The following is a 23,502-nucleotide window of genomic DNA, read 5'->3' on the forward strand; positions in this document are numbered from 1 at the left end:
GCATATCTTTGGACTGTGGTCTTTGGACTACAGCCTTGGGTGACTGTCTGTGGAGTTTGCACATTCTCCACGAATCTGTGTGGGTTTCCACCCACAGTCCAAAGATATGCCAGATAGGTGGATTTGCCATAATAAATTGCCTCTTAGTGTCCAGGGATGTACATAGGATACAGGTAAAGAGCGGAGTGGGCTGGATGGTGGGCCTGGGTAGAGTTTTCTTTTGGAGGGTTGGTGCAGACTCGATGAACTGAAAGAATTCTGTCGGGATTCTATGAAATACACATCAATCACTAATTCATCTGGAAGGATTGTAGGAGGCCTTGGATGATAAGGAGAGGTAAAAGAAAAGCTCCTACATTTCCTATAGCTTCCCACCGCTTATCAATGGGATTTCCCATTGTAACCACCTCACACCATCAGGAAACCGTGTGCGGAGGTACGCTGCCGTTGGAAAAAGTGAATTGCAGCGACTGGAGTATTCCAGCCCTGATCTCGATAGTTTCTTCACAGATAGATTAATTTAAAACTTTCCCCAAACAGGTGAATGATAACCCAGCAATGCTAGAATTCTTTGAAGTGTGATATTCTGAGTTTAAACTGTTAGTGGTTCTTTTTGTTTTGAAGTAGACAAAATTTTTAAATCACAGTTATTTACTAAGAGAATAAAGTCACCATTTTCTACGAATCACTACGATTTTTACTGTACAGGAGTCAATGACGCGAACAGTAAATACCATTTATCATATACTCTAACTTCCAGAATTAACATGAGTTAAAAATGAACTAACAGACAAATTCTGGTTAAATATAAACAATAAGTTGCACCTTAAATGGCAGATAGAACTAAGGCAGAACTTACAAATGGCTTAGAGGAGTCACTCAGATTTTAGTCAACATTCTTCAATGAACAATACGTATGTGTTCCCTTAACTCCTGAGCATGTTTTGTATGAAGGAGGTGTGTATTTTCTTGTGTGCATCCCAATTTAATAATATTTGTGCAGCAAGCGTTTGTGATTTTAAAAATAAGGAGGCTATTTATTCTGACACACTTTCCTGAATTAAATAATAATCTTTATTGTCACATGCAGACAGGCACTTTTATAGATTTTAGTTGTCTCAGTCTCTGATTTACAAACTCTTGGCAGTTTCATAGCTGTCTTTGATGCTTTAAAGGTGAAACAAGGGCCGGGACTCTCCGGGAATTGGCGGGATGGGCAGAAATGGCGCAGTGGAGTGGCAGGAACGACTCCAGCGTCAGGCCGCCCCAAAGGTGCGGAATCCTCCGCACCTTCAGGGGCTAGCCCGGCGCTGGAGTGGTTTGCGCCCCGCTGGCTGGCGTAGGCCTTTAGCGCCATGCCAGCCGGGGCTGAAGGGACTCCGATGACCGACGTTTTTATGAATGGAAACGGCAAGTGGCTGAACAACGCGAGTAAAGCCAGCTGGAAAGCTGTTCGAATCGCGAACAGCTTTCACAGCAGAATCCACTCTTCCCATCTTCCCATCAGAATACTACTGATTGTGACCACAGCATTCTGATGGGAAGATGTTCAGCCACTTGACGTTTCCATTCATGTTTTTATGAATGGAAACGGCAAGTGGCTGAACAACGCTAGTAAAGCCAGCTGGAAAGCTGTTCGAATCGCGAACAGCTTTCACAGCAGAAACAACTCTTCCCATCTTCCCATCAGAATACTACTGATTGTGACCACAGCATTCTGATGGGAAGATGTTCAGCCACTTGACGTTTCCATTCATGTTTTTATGAATGGAAACGGCAAGTGGCTGAACAACGCTAGTAAAGCCAGCTGGAAAGCTGTTCGAATCGCGAACAGCTTTCACAGCAGAATCAACTCTGCAAAAACCACACACAATGATACCATTTGGAAGTTTTAGTTTCCAAAATTAATTTCCAAAAAAGTCACTCGCATGATACATGAGGTATACCATAAAATCATGTTTTTGGGCCGAAAATGTAGGGGTCGCATGATACGCGAGATCGAAAGTTACACGAGTATATACGGTAGTTCAGAATAGACATGCTCGTACTGGACATGGCAAGCCCTTCAAACTCTGTTTTCCTTATGAGAAATTTTAGTTCCTATCCTTCTAGGAGCTAGTCTGAACCACACCCATCAGCAATGCACAGCTAAATCAAGTTCCGTGGTCACAGTTGTCAGCACAGAATTGATGCACCTCTTCAAGTGACAGAAACAGCTTCAACTACTTATTCTCTTTGCTTATTTTCAGCTTTGATTTCTATCCCCTTCTTCTTGAGTCAACTTCAGCTTGTCTGTTCTGTTCCGTGGATTCTACATCTGCTACTTCCCAGCTTGGACTCATTTGTGTCCTTTTATATCTTTCAGCAAGGTTTCAGTTTTGATTTCCCACCCTCAAATTCGTTTTTGGTTTCCTTAAAGAATAGGAAATTCAGTTAAGTTTCTGTTTTCAGGTAGAGTCTGTCTCAAAAACATACAAATTAAATTTAAGAAACAGTGTGGGACTTCCATCCTTCACTGGGGAGGAAGATCCGCTTTTGGCAACTGTCAGCCAATCGGATTCGCTGCTATCTCAATCAGTCCTGGCAGTGGCAAGAGTAGATTAGTGGGTTCTACTGGGAAGTAGCAAGGAACAAGAAATCCCAATGGATCCCGGAAACCGGCACATCTAAGGTCTTGGAAAAGAAGAGTTTGGGCAGGCTAGGGAGAGGGATGGGGGTAGTGAATTTAATGAAGCAGGAGGTAGGAAGAAATTCTATCTTAGGGGGCGTTTTTCTTGATCTGCAAAGAGCAGTCCCCAAAGATAGAACCCCTTCTTCCTCGTCTCCCTTTGAAGAACGTTTTAAATTCGGACAGCTCACCCCCACCTGACTGCCCACCCCAGCTGCTCTACAGTGTGAGGAGCATATTATTAGGACCAGTTGGCTTTGTAACCAGTAAACTGACCCTTGATTATCTATTTAAATATGACGACGAGCACGGGCGTGGTTGGGAAGGTGGTGGTATGGGCACCCTCACTTTCATAAGTGACCCCCTTGCTGAAACTATGTCCAGCCGGGGCACGTACAATGCAGCCCCATGTGAAGTCACTATTTAAGGAGCAGTTTTCATTTAACAATAATGTAAGTTGGATATGATGTGGAGATGCCGGCGGTCGACTTGAGTGAGTATATAAACATTTCTGGAACAAGCCTCTCCATTCACCTGAAGAAGGAGCCGTGCTCCGAAAGCTCGTGTTTGAAACAAACCTGTTGGACTTTAACCTGGTGTTGTAAGACTTCTTACTGTAAGTTGGATAGTTACATCTGATTATTCAGCTCCAAAACATGCACAACAGAACTTACAAACAATGAGAAACATTAAAATGCCTATCGTCTATTGGACAGAGCCTTGTTAAAATACTTGTCATTCATTAGCAGTGATTCTTCTGTACATTGAAAGTGTGAAATTATTGCAAATGCACTTTGCCTCATTTAATGTATTTTCCATACTGTAGATGATTCAGCGGGAAGCAGAGGTGAAGAGCAAAGTGATTTCTGTAGCACTGACAGATTCTGTCCATAATGTTTGGCACCAAGAAGCTGGGAAATCTATACTAGACTGGATGCAGGAGGTAAGATTCATCCAGGTAAAACTGGACATCAGTTTCACAAGCAAAGCTGTTTGATTCAGAAATAAATGGGGAGGTGAACTTGAGAGATGTTATGATCTCAGAAACCATTTTTATGTCATACAGTTCACACAAACTTTAAAATTAAATATTTTGGGACAGTTTCATGAACATGATAAATGGCCTGCAATCACGTTGGAGTTGTGGGCCCATCACCAACTTCTATATGTTAGAAATTACTATTAGCTATCAAGGGATATGAAGCTAAGGTGGGTAATTGGAGCTGAAATGCAGATCAGGCATGATCTATAGTGAAACTGTATAAATGGATACCCACTGACAGGCACTTATTAACATCTCAGATAACTTACATTGCAATAGAAATAAGCTGCACCTTGAAACCAGGATTATATGATTGCAAACATTGGACGGCCTTCAGTGCACAAAGTCCGTTTGCAACTTAAAACAAAAGACTCTGGTAATTGGGAGATGGCAAAAGTTGAAAGAAAATGGGAATTGGTGGGAATTGGGGAATGGGAAGTTCTTTATACTGCATCTATAGCAGCTGAGAAATCACCACAGTGCAGCCCTCACCCGTCCAACCTACTTTATGGCATTGACCGACCACCATTACAGAAGCTCTGAATGTGTGGACTACAGGTGAGAGGGCAGGAGAGTTCAGAACTGTGGTTGCCAAGATTCAGGTAAGGGTCTGAAACTGAGGGAGAAGTTTGAATTTGGAGGACTGACTCTGAAATGACAGATATCAGCATTTGTGTGCAGTGGAAGGATCTCTCAAATGGAGGTCGGAAATGGGCGGGTTTCAGCATTCAGTACATGTCTCTAAAATCAGGGTGGGAAGAGACGCAAAGTAAGTAATGGAGGGTTGAGTTTGTGAAATGAGGACTGGAGATTTGGTAGAGGTGGGGGCTTGGGAGAGAAGGAAACCGGGGAATGGAGTCTCAGGAATCAAAGGAGAAAGGAAAGAGAATGAAAGAGAAAGGGACTGGATATTGGGACACAAATAGTGGGAGGATAGGCGCCATCATTGTTTGCACATCCAGAGGCAGCAGTAATAACGTGGGCGAAATTTAATAAGTGCAAGGTGGGGTTTCCCCACCAATTGGAGAATTATTGAGGGTCCAGGTCACTTCCCCCCTGGAGGGCCAACAGAAATATGAGGCAGTCAGACACTTAACTTAGATAACATTTGATTAAGCCTGCAGCAAGATGTACTTCTTGCCCCTGAGAGCTGCTAGCCAATCAGAAACCAGCAGCTCTGTAGTACCAGTAGCACCATGGGAATGGGGCTCACTGCCAGCACTTCACTTGGGAACACAAGGGATCGGTGATGAATATCTAGATAAAAGTGAGTGTGGGTTTGATGGGTGTCGTCGGTGAGGAGGAGCGAGGGGGCCTAAAGCAAAGGTAGGGAGCTGGCTTTCAGCAGGGACCCTCCCCCTCCCTTCCTGATGTCAGTTCACTAAACCAGTTACAGAGTGCCTAGCACAGAGCGATCCCCGACAAGATTTGCTCAGTGACCTCACCAGATGGCAACCCCCCACTGGCAGAATACCAGCAGCAGAACAATAAGGTCCTTAAATAGTCCTTGAATGGCTATTGGCCTCTGGGCAGGAATGCTTACCTCCTTATTTCCCACCTGAACATAATCGGGGGTTGGGGGGAGCTGAGAAGGTGGGGTCCTCCTCATTCTGCACCCTTCTGCCTTGGGGGTGGTTCTGTCCATGAAGTGGATGCAGTACTAAGAAAGGCATCAAAAGAGCCAGTAAAGTATAAAAACTGGGGGAGAAGGAGATGAAAGGTTGCTCAACTAAGGGCTATTAGATCATGAGGTGCTTCACCACATATGATTATTGAAAGGAGAACCACAAAAGGATTTCACAGTTATAGGAGCGAGGGCAAGCTTTAGGGGTGAAGTCCTGCTCCTGTGTTGTAATTTGTTGGTTTCCCCACTGCCCATGGATTGTCTCCTGATTCATAAAACCTTTGGCACAACAGCTGCAGGGGATACAGCCAATTCTGGGTTTTTTTGGTTCATCCAGTTTATTTTACATAAAATGTCAATTAAAGATAGGAACATCTGTGAATGAAGGATATCAGAGCCAAGTCGATTGGATGTCCCTAATTTACGAATTTCATTATAATTGTATGGCAGAACACGGTCAAGAAGCTAAACGACCTGTTCCTGTTTCTCTGTTTCTATTGCTTAAATTGACTGGACAACTTTTCTCTGCTATGTAAAAAAACATGTTAAGTATTCATCCAGTAATCTCATTATAGTAATATCTTTTTTTAAAATAAATTTAGAGTACCCAATTCATTTTACCAATTAAGGGGCAATTTAGCATGGTCAATCCACCTACCCTGCACATCTTTGGGTTGTGGGGCGAAACCCACACAAATACGGGGAGAATGTGGAAACTCCACATAGACAGTGACCCAGAGCCGGGATCGAACCTGGGACCTCGGCGCCGTGAGGCAACAGTGCTATTCACTGCGTCACCGTGCTGCCCTTCATTATAGTAATATCTAACCGTATATTTCAAACTGACATTCGTTTGAATACTAGAATTTCAGGCTGACACATTGATGGTGTCAATAAAAATAGAAAATGCTGGAAATGCTCAGCAGGCCTGGAAGCACGTGTAGAGAGAAAAACAGAGTTAACGTTTCAGGACCGTGACCTTCCATCAGAACTGGAAAAAGCTCCAAATACAATGCTTCATAATTTCCGATGGTGCGGTAACTGAGTTGGATTTCCAGTCCCCTCAAAATTACTTACCTGGAAATCTGGGCTACCGTATCTTGACCGACCTTTCAACAAATGGCAAGTGAGATCTGCTTAGTTCAGCGCACTCGCAGGGCCTATGACCAGCAGCTGCCTTAAACCAGTTAGGTTTAACAGTCCAGCCAATTTTAAAGGTCTTTGACAAGCCAGGGAAAAGGAATGACTATAAGGCAGGTAGGTGGATCGGACTTGGTGGAGAGTGCCGGGGGTCAGCTTGGTAGTCGGGAGTTCAGACCTGGGAGAAATTGGGAGTTGGACTTGCGAGGGTGGGGACGGGTGTGGTGGGGAGGACTTGGAATTAGTTCCTAGTAGTGGGGGGTTCGGGACTTGTAGTCGGGCCTAGGGAGAAGGGTCAGGAGACGGGCCTGGGGAGACCACCCCACCCCACCCCCCGCCAGATACAATGCCGTGAGTCCGGACATTACGGCTCATATATTTTGAGCAGTGAAAGGGGAGAGGGTGGAAAAATGAATATGGGGAGTAGGATGGAGGGTTACGTAATAAAATAATTTCATGGTGCAAGATCAAATGGGACAAGAAAATAAACCATAAATATGTCTAAAGGAGGTGTGGACGGATGGGTCCTGGATTACTGCTATCTGAAAGCAAAGTAAAGGAAATTTAGACGAAATAACCAAACCAGCAAAGAAAAATAGAACAAAGGGCAGAGGTTATGGTCATAATGGATTACCTCAAAGTTGAACCTAAGTATCCAGGTGACCTTGCTTTCAGTTTCATTGAAACACTGCAAGAGGCCAAGAACACACAGGTCAGAGTGGGAGCAAGGTGGAGAATTAAAACATTCACCTGAGGAAGGAGCAGTGCTCCGAAAGCTAGTGATTCAAAACAAACCTGTTGGACTTTAACCTGGTGTTGTAAGACTTCTTACTGAGAATTAAAATGACAGATGATTGGAAGCTCAGAGTTATGCCTGCTGACAGAACAGCGATATTCTGCAAAGCAGTCACCCTGTCTTCGCTTGATTTCCCCAGCGTCAAGGAGATCATATCGTGAGCAGTGAGTACAGTATAGTCAACTGAAATTTACAAGTAAATTGCTGTTTCACCTGAAAGAGTATTTGGGACCTTGGATTGTGAGAAAGGAGAAGGTAAAATAATAGGTGTTGAATCTCATGCACTTGGATGGAAAGGTAAAAAGGGTGTTAGGAGGTGACTAAGGAATGGACCAGGATAAGCTAGAGGGAAAAGTCCCTTTGTAATGCTGAAAGAGAGGAACAAGGGAAAATGCGTTTGGTGGTGATGTCACACCTGGAGGTAGAAGAAATGATGAAGGGAGATCCGGTGAATCTAAGGTCAGCTACCTCAGTTGGTTAGAGTGTGTGCTTAATAATGCCAACCATGCAGGTCAGTCCGCATATCAGCTGAGATGGCTTTTGGACCCTGCCTCTTTTTTTCTAGCGCACCCTTGACAGGAACTGTCCTATTAAGCGGATGCTGCCTCCAACAAAGAATAGAATACCTAGAGTGCAGAAGGAGGCCATTCGGCCCATGAAGTCTGTACAGACTCTTTGAAAGAGCACGTAGGCTCACCCCCACCCTATCACTGTAACCCCACCTAACATGTAAATCTTTGGACACTAAGAGACAATTTAGCATGGGCAATCCATCTAACATGCACATCTTTGGGCTGTGGGAGGAAACCCACGCAGACACAGGGAGAAAGAGCAAACTCCATGCAGAAAGTCTCTCACGGCTGGAATTGGACCCGAGTCCTTGGCACAGTGAGGCAGCAGTGCCACCGTGCCGGCCAACATATTGATCATCTACTTGTCCCATTGTGATATTATGGCATTGTGACCATGATTAGCATGCAAGCCTTGTCTAACCAAGGATGCTAGATGAAAAAAGAAGAGAGATCCATTGAATATGAATATTGGTGAGTTGAAAGATGATCTCACAGTCATATAACAGATGTTAAATCAGGGCTGTGTTTGCCCTGCAGGTAAATGCAAACAATCGCAGGACACTATTTCAAAGAAGAGCAGGGATATTATTCCTAATAACCTGGCCAATATTTATTTTTCAACTAACATAACAAAATTTCAACCCCGTTAGCCTCCATAGTCAATGCATCATCTTCTGCCATTTTCACCACCTCCAGCATGATGCCACCACCAAAAATATCTTCTCCTCTCCTCCCTTTTCAGCATTCAAAAGGGGCTATTCCCTCAGCATATCCTGGTCCACTCCTCAGTCATATCCCAATACTACCTCCTTTTCCTAAGATATTGTTCTATGCAGATGCAACATATGAAACACTGGCCCTTTACCACTCCTTCACCATCCAAGACCCTTAACACTCCTTGCAGGTGAAACAGCAACTTACTTCTTTCAATTTGTATACTGTATTTACCTTTCATGATTCTCATCCAATTTGGAGAGACCAAATGCAGACTAGGGGAAATTCCTTTGTGGAACACTTTATTACAATCTCAGTCGAGACCAGAAGCTTTTAAGAGAAATTCAAACTCCCAGTTATTAACAGAAAGAATTATGCCAACCGCAAGATTCCATGCTTACTGTACAAGATTTAAACAAAGCAAGTGCTACTAACTGAACATTATGTTTCATAAATACCTATACTTCAAACCCCAAAATCTCAAAGGCCACTTTCCACATTCTACTTTTATTTCCACCCAAAAACTCCCCAATACTTTACACGGTCTTGTTGAGGGTTCCTTCACTACTTCCGGGACCAAACCAAGATGTCACCAAAGCTCTCAAGAATTCACTTTGATTCTCCACAGCATTCCTGCTATTCTCTGAAGTCTGTCTGAGGCTTTTGGAGGTCCTTCTCCTAACATACAGCTAGGTGAATGCTTCAACTCTCCTCCAACACCCAAGGAATGTGGACTCACCAGCTCAAGCTCACCATATTCCTGCTTAGTGACTCCAAATGGTCCACACCTCCTGAGATTGCTTCCAATCTGACTACCCAGATTTCTACTGCCTGTTTCTATGAGAATGCACAAGGTAAAACCCGAACCAAAAAAAATCTCCCTGCTGTCTTTTCCCATGGCAACATGGCACATCTGAGGTGTCCCTGATAAATGTTTTCACTAATTAACTGCCTTCAGAATATCTCTTTGATTCGGGGACTGATTCTCTAATAGGGACAACTGCAATCTTACCAGCTCACTGGCTCAATTACTAAACTGGGAGAGTACCACTTGTCGTTTATTGTTTTCAGACTTCTAACTCAAATCCCATTAAGTGAACATGGACTATCCTTTGAATTGTAATAACCTTAGGAGTGTTTACTAGTTTCTCAAACACAGGTTTTTTTTTCCCATTTATGTTACACTTAAAAATCCAATACCCAAAACTACAAGTTCTACTTCTAAAACATATGAATTGTAAATTAGACATTTGTAACAACCTCCATTCACTCTGCAAGCAGGATGTAGAAAAGATTTATGAGAATGGTTCTTGGGATGAAGGATTTCAGTTTAGTGGATAGATTGGCAAAACTAGTTTTTCTCCTTAGCGAAGAGGAGATTACGGTTAAGAGGAGATTTGATAAAAGTATTCCAGATCATGAGAGATCTAGATAGTGTAGATAGAAAGTGTCCTTACTGGCGAAATTGTCAAAAATCAGAGGGCACATATTTAAGGTGATTGGCAAAAGTACCGAAAATGATACGAGGAAAGCACATTGCATGTGATTAGGATCATAAATCCACTACCTGGGAGCGTGATGAAGAAAGAGACCATTGGAATTTCAAAATGCAATCGAATATGCAGCTGAAATGAAAAGAATTTCAGGGATACAGGGAAAAGGCAGGGGAATGGGACTCGCTGCATTGCACTTGCAGGGAGGCAGCAGGGACACAGAAGGCTGAGTTGTCTCCTTCTGTGCTGCAACCTCCAAGCCTCCAGTCACCTGCCATATTAATTTTCCACTTTGCTCCCACTCTGACCTTTCTGACTGTGGCCTCCCGCAGTGTTCCTATGAAACACAAAGCAAGCTAGAGAAAGAGCATCTCGGTGTTTGACTGGGCACTTTAGAGTCTCTGGGACTCAACATTAAGTTCAACAATTTTAGATCATAATCTCTGGATCAATTTTATTTTGTCCTTCTTAGCTGGTATGGCTTTTTTGTCTCTTATTTCATTGTTCTTGGACAGCAGCTTTCCATTCTCCTGCCATTCACACCTCCTTTGGACATATTTTTTGCTTTGTTACTTATCCCATTACCACTTCCTTTGGCTTTGCACTATGAAACCTCTTGTCATATAATCTCCCTTGCCTTCCACCTTCAAAGTTTTTCCTCCTTTCACTTGCTTAAAACCTACATTTCTAAATTTTCTCAGTTCTAATCAAAGGTCATGGACCTGAAAAGTTAACACTGTTTCTTTCTCCAATAAAACTGTTGATGTTATAACTGGACAGGAAGATCCCAAAATGGAATCCAGGCTCAAAAGACTGTAACTTTGATTTTGTTTTGTAAAATTGGACGAGGAACAAAGTCACAGGACCACTAATTAGTTTTTAACAAGAAGAAAAAAACATTTATTAAACTTGAAAAAATTGGATTATAATACTCCCCCTTTTAGCTCAACAAATATGCTCATTTTTAAAAATTGACACAGAGTACGAAGTACATCTTAAACTATAATGGTCCCATTAACACAGTCCCTTTTAAGCACACAGATTGGCTGTATTCAATTACACACACTGCACTCGGAATCCAAGTTAGTGTCTGTGATTTCCTGCTCAGAATCCTTCAGATAATTCTGATACCGTGAGCCATCTTGTCCCACTGAACTCGAGTTTCTACATGGGTGATTTCAAATTCCACTTTCAAAAAGTCACACTTTCAAATCTTCTTTTAAATTATGCTCTCCCTCTGCTGATTTCATCAAGGTTTTGCTTTCAGGTTTTACACCTCTCTTCAGGCTCCGTTTGTCTTAAAAGCTTTTACACAAACTCTGAGGTCCAGCTATCGATTTCCACAATTATTTCAAAATAATGACTCCCAAATTGTCATATTTTCTCACAACCATAGCGCTACTGCAGATATCTTTCTGGCCTCTTACAGCCCTTCCAGACATAGAAACAGTAAACACACATAAAAGTAAATATAAACACACATATTTCTGATGTTTACTAAAACAAATATAAATCTTTTAACTAACTTTTGTGTTCCTAAAAAATCCCCCTTTGAAAGAAATAAATCTTCATAATCATGAAGATGTCTTTACACTGGTGTTACATCCGCTTTACACAAACTTGACGTGATAAGTATTTCACCACATAACCTATTACATCATGCATGTTTCTTAGTTCACAATTATTCATTATATAATTACAATGTTTTCACCAAAATGAAGACAATAACTTTAACAGCATCATCAAAATCTATACATGGGGACATTATCATACTAAAGTCTTGTGTTCTTTTTCTTCTGATTTCCATTATTCAACTCTGAAAAGAATGTTTCATTTAAGTCTACAGTTCAATTGTCCTTTTTGTCACTTATGGGCATAGTTCCAATCTCACGCCCACTTTCCAAATTCACGTGGTAAATTTGCATTTTGATTTAACAGTCAAAATTTTATTTTTGTGCATTAACATCTCATTACTTCTCTTGTCAAAATCTCTTTTAGCTGTTTCGAGAATGTTATTAAGATGTTTCTTATGTTCACTCAAAATAGTATTGCATTCTTTCTTTGTTTGTTCTTTGAACTTTTTGTGGTCTTGTTGTTTCTCCCAATCCTATTTCAAATGAGTTCTGTTCAATTCAATTTGAGCCATGTCAATCACTTACCCTCTGAACTTCCGTGGCTCATTCTAACCCTTCAACTTCTTTGCACAACTTCTGAACTATCTCAGTCCAGTTCTCAATAGAGTTTTAATGTTTTTTGGCAAACTGTTCACTTGCCGTTCTTTTTTAAATCTAAATTTAGAGCACCCAATTCTTTTTCTAATTAAGGGGCAATTTAACATGGCCAATTCACCTACACTGCACATCTTTTTGGGTTGTGGGGGTGAGTCCCATGCTGACATGTGCAGAATGTACAAACTCCACACGGAGAGAGACGCGGCGCCGGGATCAAACCCGGGTCATTGGCGTTATGAGGTTGCAGTGCTAACCACTGCATCACCGTGCCACCCCACTTGCCTTTCATTTAGCTACTACTTCTTGTGTAGTTTCACCGAGAAGCATTTTAAAATCAGCTTCTCTGGTCATTGACTCAGAAAGATCACTTCACAATTTCAATCCTTCTGGTTGACAATTCATGATTCCCAATTTTGCAAGTACTTCAGTTGTTTTCGTCTTGCCCATGACTAAATTTAATACATCAGTTACATTACTTGGATTAGTTATTTGCTCCCCTGTATCAGTATTCCACAATGAGTTTTTATTCACAAGAACAACTTTTGACACTCCACACCAGCCACCCATCTTCTTAATTCCTCCATTCTCCTTTGAAATTCATAAATCTCATTATTGTTCTCTTGATGAAGTTCCAACAGTTCGTTAGGCTTTTTTGTATTCTGCACTTAACCAATTATTCTGATTTAGCAGAGCCTATTTTTCTTCTTCAAAAGATTTTCCACGATACCTCATAAATATTTTGAATGCTTGAAGTTCACCAAGTTTTAACTGAAGATCAATCTTTGCTAAATTTGCTTTTCCAAATTTATCCTTTAGACAGTTCAACCCTCAGTCAAATGTTCCACTCTTCCTGACTGATTCTCAATTGTTTTCATCAGTTCTCTTTCTTTCATTCACAAACATCTCCTTTATACCTGCACATCTTTGGACTGTGGAAGGAAACCAAAACGCCTGGGGCAAACCCACGCAGATAGGTGTGAATGTGCAAACTCCACCAGTCACCCAAGGCTGGAATCAAATCTGGCACCCTGGCACTCTGAGGCAGCAGAGCTAACCACTGTGCCGCCATGCCCCCATTACTTATTTTCTATGTTAATCAGGTTTACATTATATTGCTTGTTATCTCCAATAACCATCTCATTTTCCTCCATGGTAATTTTCAAAAATTTGTTACGGTCGCCATGATCCAACTACCTGTTGCAGCACAGTCATCGTCAAATTATGGGCGCGATTCTCTGCACCCCACGTCGGGTAGGAGAATCGCGGGAGGGCCAGGCGAATCACGCCACACCGCCCTGGCACCCCCCACTATTCTCCCACCCCCCCCAAAATGGGGGGGGTGGGAGACCCGCCAGACCCGACGCCGTCGTGAAACCCGGAGATGTTCACGACGGCGTCGGAGGCCGCTCCTGGCCCCCTATTCTCCCCCCGCCGGGGGGCTAGGAGGGCCGTGCCGTGAATCTCGGCCGCCGGACTTTGTCGCTGGCGTCTAGGTCCGGCGCGCCGAGAATGACATGGCTGACGCGCCTAATGGCGTCAGCCGCGCATGCGTGGGTTGGCCGGCTCCAACCCGCGCATGCGCGGTTGCAGTCTTTCCCTCCACTGCCCCGCAAGACGTGGCGGCTTGATCTTGCGGGGCGGCGGAGGGGAAAGAGTGCGTCCCATTGAGACGCCGGCCCGACGATCCGTGGGCACGGATCGCGGGCCAGTCCCCTCCCGAGCACGGTCGTGGTGCTCATTCCCCTCTCCGCCCCCCGCAAGCCACAAAACAGCTGCTGGCGCCATGTTCACACCAGCAGCGACCAGGTGTGGTTGCCGCTGGCGTGAACCGGTCGAGAATGGTGGCTTCCTGAGTCCTTGGGAGGGAGGGCACGGGTGGATCCGGACAGGGGGGGGGGTTGGCACGGTTCCCTGGCCTGCGATTGGGGCCCACCGATCTGTGGGCGGGCCTCTGCCATGGGGGCACTCTTTCCCTTCACGCTGGCCTCTGTAAAGCTGCGCCATGGCTGGCGTGGAGAAGAAACCCCCTGCGCATGTGCAGGGATCTCGCCAGCGGTTCTGCTCCCGCGCCTGTGCCAACTCGCGCCGGCCGGCGGAGGCCCTTCGGCGCCGCCAACCACTCCATCATCGGCCTAGCCCCCGGACGTGCGGAGGGTTCCTCAACTTCCGGGCGGCCCAGCGCCTGAGTGGTTCACGCCACTCTTTGGCGCCGGTACGGCCCACCCGCCGGTTGGGGGAGAATCCCAGCCTATAACTTTTCCATTTTTTTAATTAAACACAGAGGAACAGAACAACAAGATAAAAACATTAAACATGAAAAAAACGGGTTATAATATAATGCTTCTTTGCTCCTCCTTTACCTTAACAAATACACACAAATTTTAAGATTAACACAGATTACAAAGTACATCTTAAACTACAATGGTCTCACTACTGCAGATATATTTCTAGCCTCCCATGATCCTATGCCTTTTGAACTCTCTGTGACTTTACTGAACAGTGTAGTAAGAAGTCTCTGAAAGCTAGTGTTTGAAATAAACATTTTGGACTTTAACCTGGTGTTGTAAAATGTCTTACTGTGCTTACCCCAGTCCAACGCCGGCATCTGCACATTATTACTAAACAGTGACCTACTCTGGTTTCCAATTTCCTCTGTTTTGTTAGCTCCAGACTTCTTGAAAACATTTCCATTTCTCTAGTTTCCTTAACTAACTGGACTTTAGTTTCTGCCATCTGTTTCCAGAGCCATTATTCCATAGTATAGCTTTTCTTCTGGCAAGGCTGAGAGTGATGATCCCTCTTTAGCCTTCTAATACTAACTGCTTCTTGCAGAGCTGAGAGAGCTGCCTTCTCTTTTACTCTCTTGCTCTCTCTAGCAAAACTAAAAGGAAAAGCTTCTCTATCTTACAAGGCTCCAGTTGCTAAGCAACCACGGCTGGTATATTTACTCTTCACGCCGTAGCCCCCTCTAAGCACAATGGAATAACAATTTGAATAGAAACTAACCGCTACACACACAAATACCTGTCCAGCTTGAATCTAACTGTATATTGTACCCTTTTCAGGCACAGAAGCATTAAATTAAACGTACTTAAAACTATATTTCTAATGTTTACAAATATAAATATAAATCCCTTAAAACTACCATTGTTTTCCTAACAATGCTGCCAGACCTACTAAGTATCTCTAGTAGTTTCTGTTTTTGATTCAACTTCCAGCACCTGCAATATTTTGCTTTTGTTTTGACAATGACAATTTCATTTGAAGGCAACATTAAAGTGAAAGATATGACAAAGTTCAGGATTTTCTTTATTCTCTTACCAAGGCATTATTTATGAAAATAAAATAATTGGTCAAGGAAAATGAAGGAAGCCAGGATTTGAAAGTACAGTATGCATGTGAGGAGTTCTTTTTCCAATGAACATCTCCCAATTTTACTTATTACAATAGTTGAGATACAGAGAACTGGGAGAGAGAGTTAAATGCAATTACAAGGATTTACACCACCTTCCTATTTCATTGTAGTTTTTAGGGAGCCAGATAGTCAGAGGAAAATACTTCCCCAAATTATTTCAATTTTCTGTTTGATGGTTTCCCCGTGGTCCTCATGGAAGCTATGATACCCCTCCCCGCTAAAGTCTGAAAGCTCCGCTTCAGCCGCAAATGGTGAGGGCCTTCTGCGCTGCTTTGCCAGAGGCTAGCTTTCAGCTTCATCTTCCTGCCAGGGTTCAAAGACATGAGGCTAAACTGGGTTCTAAGCCTTCGGCCCATCAGCAGTTTACAAGGGCATTCTCTCTCCTCACATTGTTAGTTAAAAAGTAACCATGGCAGTCGCTTGGCCATGGAGCCCGTGTTTTGCTTTATGATGTTCCTTTTTAAAGTCTGGACTGCCCTTTCTGCAAACTGTTAGATGAGGGATGGTATGGGGTCGTTCTGATATGCCGTTCCATTTTGCAAACATGGCAAACCCCTCACTCATGCAGGGCGGCCCATTGTCCATTACTAGCACCTCAGGGATCCCATGTGTGCTGAATGAGCACTGGAGTTTTTCTACTTGGTCCTGGATTGCGCCGAGCCCATCTTGTACATACCAAGCCATTTTGAGTGGGCATCCATGATGTTGAAGAACATGGCTTCCATAAAAAGTCCTGCGAAGTATGCATGCTGTCACACCCATAGGCGTCCCGGCGAAGTTTCTGATGCTCCTGGCATGAAGGGCAGCTGCATACGACTCTCTCAATGTCGCCATCAATGCTGGGCCACCAGACATAACGATGGGCCAACATCTTCATCTTCGAGATGTCCGGGTGACTACTGTGTAGGTCCTTCAGTAGCAGAGACTCCTGATCCTGTGGCGGGATGACTGTGCAAGCTCCCCACAATATGACGCTGACCTCCATGCTGAGCTCTGAGAGCTGCTGGGCGCAAGGGCTACAGGAGGGGTTCCTTGCATTGCACCGCTCAAAAACATGTGGCAGAGTTTCACCAGTTTTGATTCCGTTGCATCCATGCTTGCACCTGAGTAACCATCACTAGCAAGGTATCCATAAAATTTAAAGTTGCAACCACTTCATTTGCCACTGGCGGGGATGGGGAACCCATGGGCAATGGTAGACGACTGAGAGTGTCAGCATGTGCCATCTGTGTACCCGGGTGGTGTTGAAACAAATATTCATATGTGATGAGTAGAAGATCCCAACGCTGAATTCTGGCTCATGCAATGTGTGGGTTTCCCTTATCTTCCCTAAAAAAGCCGAGCAGGAGCTTGTGGTCAGTTAGAATAGAGACGTGCCGCCCATAAACATATTAGTGGAATGTTTTGACCCCAAATATTATCGCCAAGCCCTCGTTCTCGATTTGAGCATATCATCGCTCAGCATCCACCAGGGTCCTTGAGGCAACAGTGATGGAGCATTCTGTGGGCCAGCAGCGCTCCAGTGCCATAGGGGAGGCATCGCATGTGAGCCGAGTGGATCATAGTGAGTGAGGAGCTGTGTGGATGACAGATGCTCTTTTACCCCGGTGAATGTACCCCAGATTCACGTCTGGTCCTTCTTCAACAGTATGTGAAGTGGAGCCAATAATGTGACCACGTAGATGATGAACTTTCCATAATAATTTAACAGGTCAAAGAGTGACCGGATTTCAGTGGTGTTCTTCGGGATCTATGCCCCTTTTAGGGCCCGAACCTTGGCCTCCACTGGGTGTAGAACATTGCTGTCCACCCTGTATCCTAAGTAAGTCACTGCTCTGGTGCAGAACACACACTTGCTCCTCTTTAGCGGGCACCCACTTGGGAAAATCACCTGCGAACATCTTGCACCATGTCCAGATGCTCTTTCTCTGTGGTGCCCTTCATGACCACATCATCTGGATAGACGGCCACCTTTGGAAGACCCTGCAAGACACTTTCTGTTACACGCTGGAAAATCGCCAGGGCAGTTGAGATGGGTGGATTCAAACAACCCTTTATGGGTGTTTATGGTCACACATCATTTGGACGCTGGATCTAGCTCCACCTGTAAATAGGCATGGCTCATGTCAAGTTTCGTAAAAGAACACCCTCCAGCTAGTTTTGCGTATTATCCTTCCACTCTAAGAACCGGGCACTGGCTCTATCTACCGTGAATTCGTAACCCTATAGAGTCGTGCAGATTTGTCGGTCTTCATTACCAGCACCACGGGTGCAACCCACTTCGCAAATTGTTTTGGGCATATAATCCCCAGATCCTTCAGGCGCTGTAGCTCCACATCAGCCTCAGAAAGCGTAGGGAACAGGCCTCACCCTAAAGTACTGGGTTTGAGATCAGAATCCACATGGAGATGAGCTTTATCCCCTTTTATCCTGCCCAGACTCTCCTGGAAAACTTCAGGATCTTTGCCCAGCAGGATATTTGCTTAGTATGTCGTACAATTCCCGTTGTCTATCCAAAAAACTTGTTGCCAATTGAAATGGAGGACTTGCAACCAGTCACGCTGCAACAAATTGGGCTCCGGTCCCTGTACCACAGCCGCGTGAAGTTGGACGGAATGTTGTCCGTGTGTTACTGGAGTTGCGGTGGTCCACACAATGATCAATGGCTCGCCGACATAGGTTGCCAACTCGCCTTGGTGTCGCGCAATATCAGCAGCATGATTCCTGCACAAAGTCGTTAAAACATCTGATGGTTCATGACGGAGACAGAAGCTCCAGTGTCCATTTCTATCACTGCAGTGTGACCATTTGCTGATAATATGACCTGATCGGTGCTATCTTCAGGGCCTTGACAAAGTTCAGCTGCATCAAAGAGCTGCATCAAAGCTGCATTCAGTTGCATCCTCACTGGTGGGAGACACATGCAAGACCCTGGCTCACGGTGATATCGGCAGCTGTCTTGGACGCCATTCTCTGCACAGAATTTGACGGCTCTGGTCATCGTGTATCATCCGACTACACATTTGGCAATGTGGCCGGCATTCCCCTTCGCCCTCAGGGGAGGTATCCCATAGGTCAGCGGTGGCTCCCGAGTGCTTGGCCCGGCTGCAGAATTGCCTCTGGGGTTGCCCTTTGGGAGGTGATCTGCCCTGTGATCCTATAGGATTTTGAAATGGAGGGCGGGCTGAACTATGGACGCCATAGTCCATCGACCCTTGCAACTCCTGCCCCCATTTCTCTGCATGCTGATGGGACAGTGACAGCTCGATAGCCTGTTTTAAATCTAAGATGGGCTCCACCCATAACTTCCTCTGAGTTGTGTTGTTTATCCCACAAACCAGTCTATCCCTCAACATTTCAGAGTGGGACAGCCCGAATTTGCAGTGCTCTGCAAGTCGCCTAAGGAGGGTCAAGAAGGAAATGACCGATTCACATGGAGATTGCACCGCCGTGTTAAACTGCATGATAACAAAAAGTTTAGGGTCACAATGTATAGCTACCAAAGTGACCAGCTTGTCAATTGGATAAGCGAGACTCTTTAAGTTTCCAAACGTCAGGGCCCTACTGGCGATCAGGTGGAACACTTTCTGAATTTCTTCCCCCAAAATACCATTAGCCCAGAAGAAGTGTCTCATGCATTCAGCATACTCGCTCCAGTCTTCCAGACCTGCATCAAAGGCTTCTCACTTTACGAACAATGGCACCTTGAACCTTTATGTCCATACATTCTGGGATAGTAATCGTCTGCGGCAGTCGGGCGGTTCCACAAGTGTGTCCGGAGTCTCCTTTTTGCTTGTCACCAGTTTAGTAACGGAGGAAGCCAGGAATAGTGGAACAAGGATTTATTGAACTATGTGCAATGCTCTGCCCATGGCAGTCTCTCTCTTCCAATCCAGTCCCTGTTGGGACAACCAACAGCTCCGGGCCTTGCTTGTGCCGGCTTTACAAGTAGGTCAAATGAGCTCCAGCTGGATGGCCTCTGCCCCCTACCTGGGAAGCTCGCACTACACAAGTCCCATAGGGGGATCAACAATAGTTTCCCTGTGGTCCTTGTGGGGTTATAAACAGAATTGAATTAAAGAAGAAATGTAACCTTACACAATAATGAGCAGAATTACCCCTTCCTATCATTTCCAGAAAATGCAAAACACTTTATTAACTGTAATAGCGTATTCCACATGCATTGTCTAAAGTCAAATGATGAATATAATGTTTTTTGTATATTACAAGATGGTGGCAGAATTGAAGAGAGATTACAGAAACTCAGTATACACAACTACCTACTGGTCAAAGTGGGTAAATGCATAATTACAAGCAGCTGTTTACATACAGAACTTTTATTCAAATGCATGTTGGCAGTTTATCTGTTAAATTCTAATATAAAATGATGAAAACCAGATCTGCAAACATGAAAGATTTAGATGTATTTTTACACAGGGTTTATTTACAGAATTCCAATTAACCAGAAAAATGTTAACATTTTCATGAAAAATATCTTAGTGGCACAGTGCAACCTAAGATTGTTTTTATTGATCACACATAGGTAGGATTTATTCTGGTGCAAGAACAAAATTCAACCAGATTATGGTGAAAACACTAGTGCACATCAGTGTTGATACTGAAGAGGATTTACAATGATTCTTATATTTTATGCATTAGCAGTAGATTGGATAATGGTTACTAGGAACACAAATAATATCTCTGGGACCTAGGCTCAAATCTATCCTGCACGGATGGAATAAAAGTCTATTCTCTCAAATGGCCATTAAGGGTACTAAGCAAAGTACACTTGAACAGTGTCAATCCAGTTCCCAGTTGACACTGATGTTCCCACAGCATAAAACAGCCATCATAGTTCACAACTGACACTAAAAATATACAGAGAATATTCTGGGTTTACTGGGTTTCTTTCAAGTGAGAGAAAGCTCCACATTGAATTTTTCTAACATGCTCTGAACCAGAAATGTACTGTTGACAACACAGCAGTTATTATCAGGCTTTTACTGGTTAACTGTATTAACTATTTTTAAATTGGACAATGCAAAATGTTATTGAACTATTTAATATATTCACAGAATAGAACTAAAGTTGTGCTTATAATTAAGCACAAGGATCTGTTCCATTAATGGAATTTATAAGTTTTAGTGATGTCACTATGCAAAAAGGATACTCCACTTGGAGGATTTTATCGAAATTCATTTTCTCATTGATTTCAAAACAAACCTTATGGCAGTTCACCAACAACAAATTGCATTTATGTAGCATGTTTAACATTGAAACATTGGGCTGGAATCCCCGTTCTGGAGACTAAGTGCTGCCGGCGTAGTTGAATCCTAGCTGCGGTATTATCATAAATGTAAGAACTGCAAAGGTTAATGAAATATGTAGAGTAGCCACTAGAGGGAGCTACAGTTACAAGTATATAAGGCATTGATGCTAAGCCTTGTGGGAGAGTGTGTGCAGGAGTTAGCTAGAGAGAGTCAGAAAGTGTGAGTAAGAGCAGATCACAGTTTATATCAGTATAAAAATTAGTTGTAGATGAGTGTCGTTTAAATGTTAATAATCAACTGTGTATTCTTTAGGAGTACGTGTTGAATCCAAATGAAGAGTGTTAATAAATTTATAGCTTTGTTCAAGTTCAAGCTATTTTGTGGTCTTAGTGAACACTGCGCCAACCATTCTGAATTTAGCAACACAAAGAACACCACATGGTACCAGGCATTTATTTCTATAAGTAAGAAACAGTTCGATTAGAAAAGATTAGCATAAGAAGATTGAAGAAACAATCAAGACGCTACAAAACTCAGAAAATCTACAACAAAGACAAATCGGAAGATGGAGGGTCTCAAGAAGCCTGACCACTTCAGGACAAATGGTAACTATGTCAAAACTGGGTATTCTTTCAACAGCAGATGGAAATTTTCCTTTCTGCCTCTGCGCTTGAAAGTGCCTCTGATCAAAGAAAATAGCATTCCTATAAAATTTGGCTTGACCGCAAGCATGAGAACTCTATAATTTGTTTGAATTCAGGGCTGATGAGGTTAAAACAAAATATGACATGGAGCTACAAAAGTTTGATACACACTGCAAGAAGCAGGTGAATGAGACCTATGAGCGCTACATGTTCAGAAAAGGGCTGCAGTTAAGAGGGGGTCTTTCATAACAGCTTTAAAGTTGAGAGCGCAGTCCTATAACTTTTTCTCGGCATCCGATTCAATGCTGCATGATCAAGTTATTTTTGGGATAAATGACAAATGTTTGCATGAGAAAATGCTAAGACTAGTGATTTTACCACTAGAAGACACGATTAATATGTACAAAACCAGTGAACAGGCATCGACTGAATATGCAGAATTTGTGGCAAAAGAAAAGTGTGAAATCCGGAAACGTGGCTGACGGCTTTAATGCTGTGTCGCAGCAAAGAAAATTGCGTACACAACTGCTGCCCATTTTGAGTGATGTCACGAGTGTGATGACATGCACACGCTGTGGCCACGCTCACAGTAAAAGATATTGTCCGGCAAAAGGCAAACAATGTTCCAATTGTTGCAAGTTGAAACACTTTGCAGCACAGTGTCGTTTCTCAGCAGCTTTTCTAGTAATCAAATTTTAAAAGTCCTACAATTACTTCAGAAAGTGTTCAGAGTGAAGATAAAAAATCTAATATCTTGACTGATAGAGAGGATTGCTCACCGTACATGCTAAGGGATACTTTCATGATTGAAGCAGTGACTAGGATTAATTTGCTGCATCACAATGACAGAACAGTACAAGAGCTCTCAAGATAATTAAGGAGTGGATGTATCATTAGAAATTAATGGCAAAGATACACCATTTAAAATTGATACAGGAGCACGCAAATATTATCACAGAAAAATATTTAAGACAAACTTATAGGACACCAGTGATAAAGAAATCTATTTGTCGGCTGACAGATTACAATGATAACATTGTCACAAGAGGAACCTGCTGTCTCGTTGTTAGAAATGGTGACATCGAGATGCCCATCGACTTTGAGATAGTGGAAGATGATAAGTCATCGTTAATTGAGGTGGTGCTTGCGAAAAATTACAGCTAGTTGAAAGGGTTCACTCAACCAGTACTTCAACTGACCATAGGAAGAGTCAACGGAAGACGTAGGTGTTGTGGACGACCTCTCCAAAGCTACCACTGTTGCCGCAATGTGAACACTACGCCAATCATCCTGAATTTAGCAACACAAAGAACACCACACTAGGAACTGAGCACTCCCATTGAGAGCGCCCTCCAGGAGAAATTCAGGTCATGCAAATGGGCCAGCACACTGCCCATGTGCAGGTCAAGCAATTTCCGGCCACGCTGCAATCTGATTTGCTCGGGTCAGGATACAGCTTAATAGCCTGACAAGCTGGAGCAACTTTTAAGTACCCCACACCACAGATTCATTTCAGCCAAGAAGATGGCTGCACAAAGATCTACTGCAAGGTTCCAGGAGTCAGAGATCAACAGAATGCGGAGACTCAATCCCGCGATTCTCAACAATACCCGAGATGCGATGGCAGAGGCTGGAGGACCGGCACGCAATGCCGAAAGAAGATGAATAACCTCCTTAGGGCAGCTTGGTTAGTCACCACATCCAAGGCCCTGGCAACACTCCCGTCCCTCAACCTTCACATCAGGCCCCAATCCCAAGATGCCAACAAAACCCCATCTGCCTGCATCATCCTTCCAACCCATCCTCCAAGAAATCCTCTTTAGCCAGGACACTTGCACACACATGCCACCAGCTCCAGGCTGCCCATGAAACTTACCTCCCACCATCTTATTA

At 43.6% G+C, this 23,502-nt stretch overlaps 1 protein-coding gene across 1 annotated transcript in view; it reads left to right on the top strand.

Moving 5' to 3' along the window:
- Positions 1-23,502, top strand: part of fam172a (family with sequence similarity 172 member A) — an 820,821-nt gene that overhangs the window by 506,292 nt on the left and 291,027 nt on the right. Inside the window, 1 exon segment of the mRNA XM_038805269.1 lies at positions 3,495-3,611. Within this exon segment, the coding sequence (XP_038661197.1) occupies positions 3,495-3,611 (117 nt within the window).

Source organism: Scyliorhinus canicula, chromosome 8, assembly GCF_902713615.1.
Source record: "Scyliorhinus canicula chromosome 8, sScyCan1.1, whole genome shotgun sequence".
Taxonomy (NCBI): domain Eukaryota; kingdom Metazoa; phylum Chordata; class Chondrichthyes; order Carcharhiniformes; family Scyliorhinidae; genus Scyliorhinus; species Scyliorhinus canicula.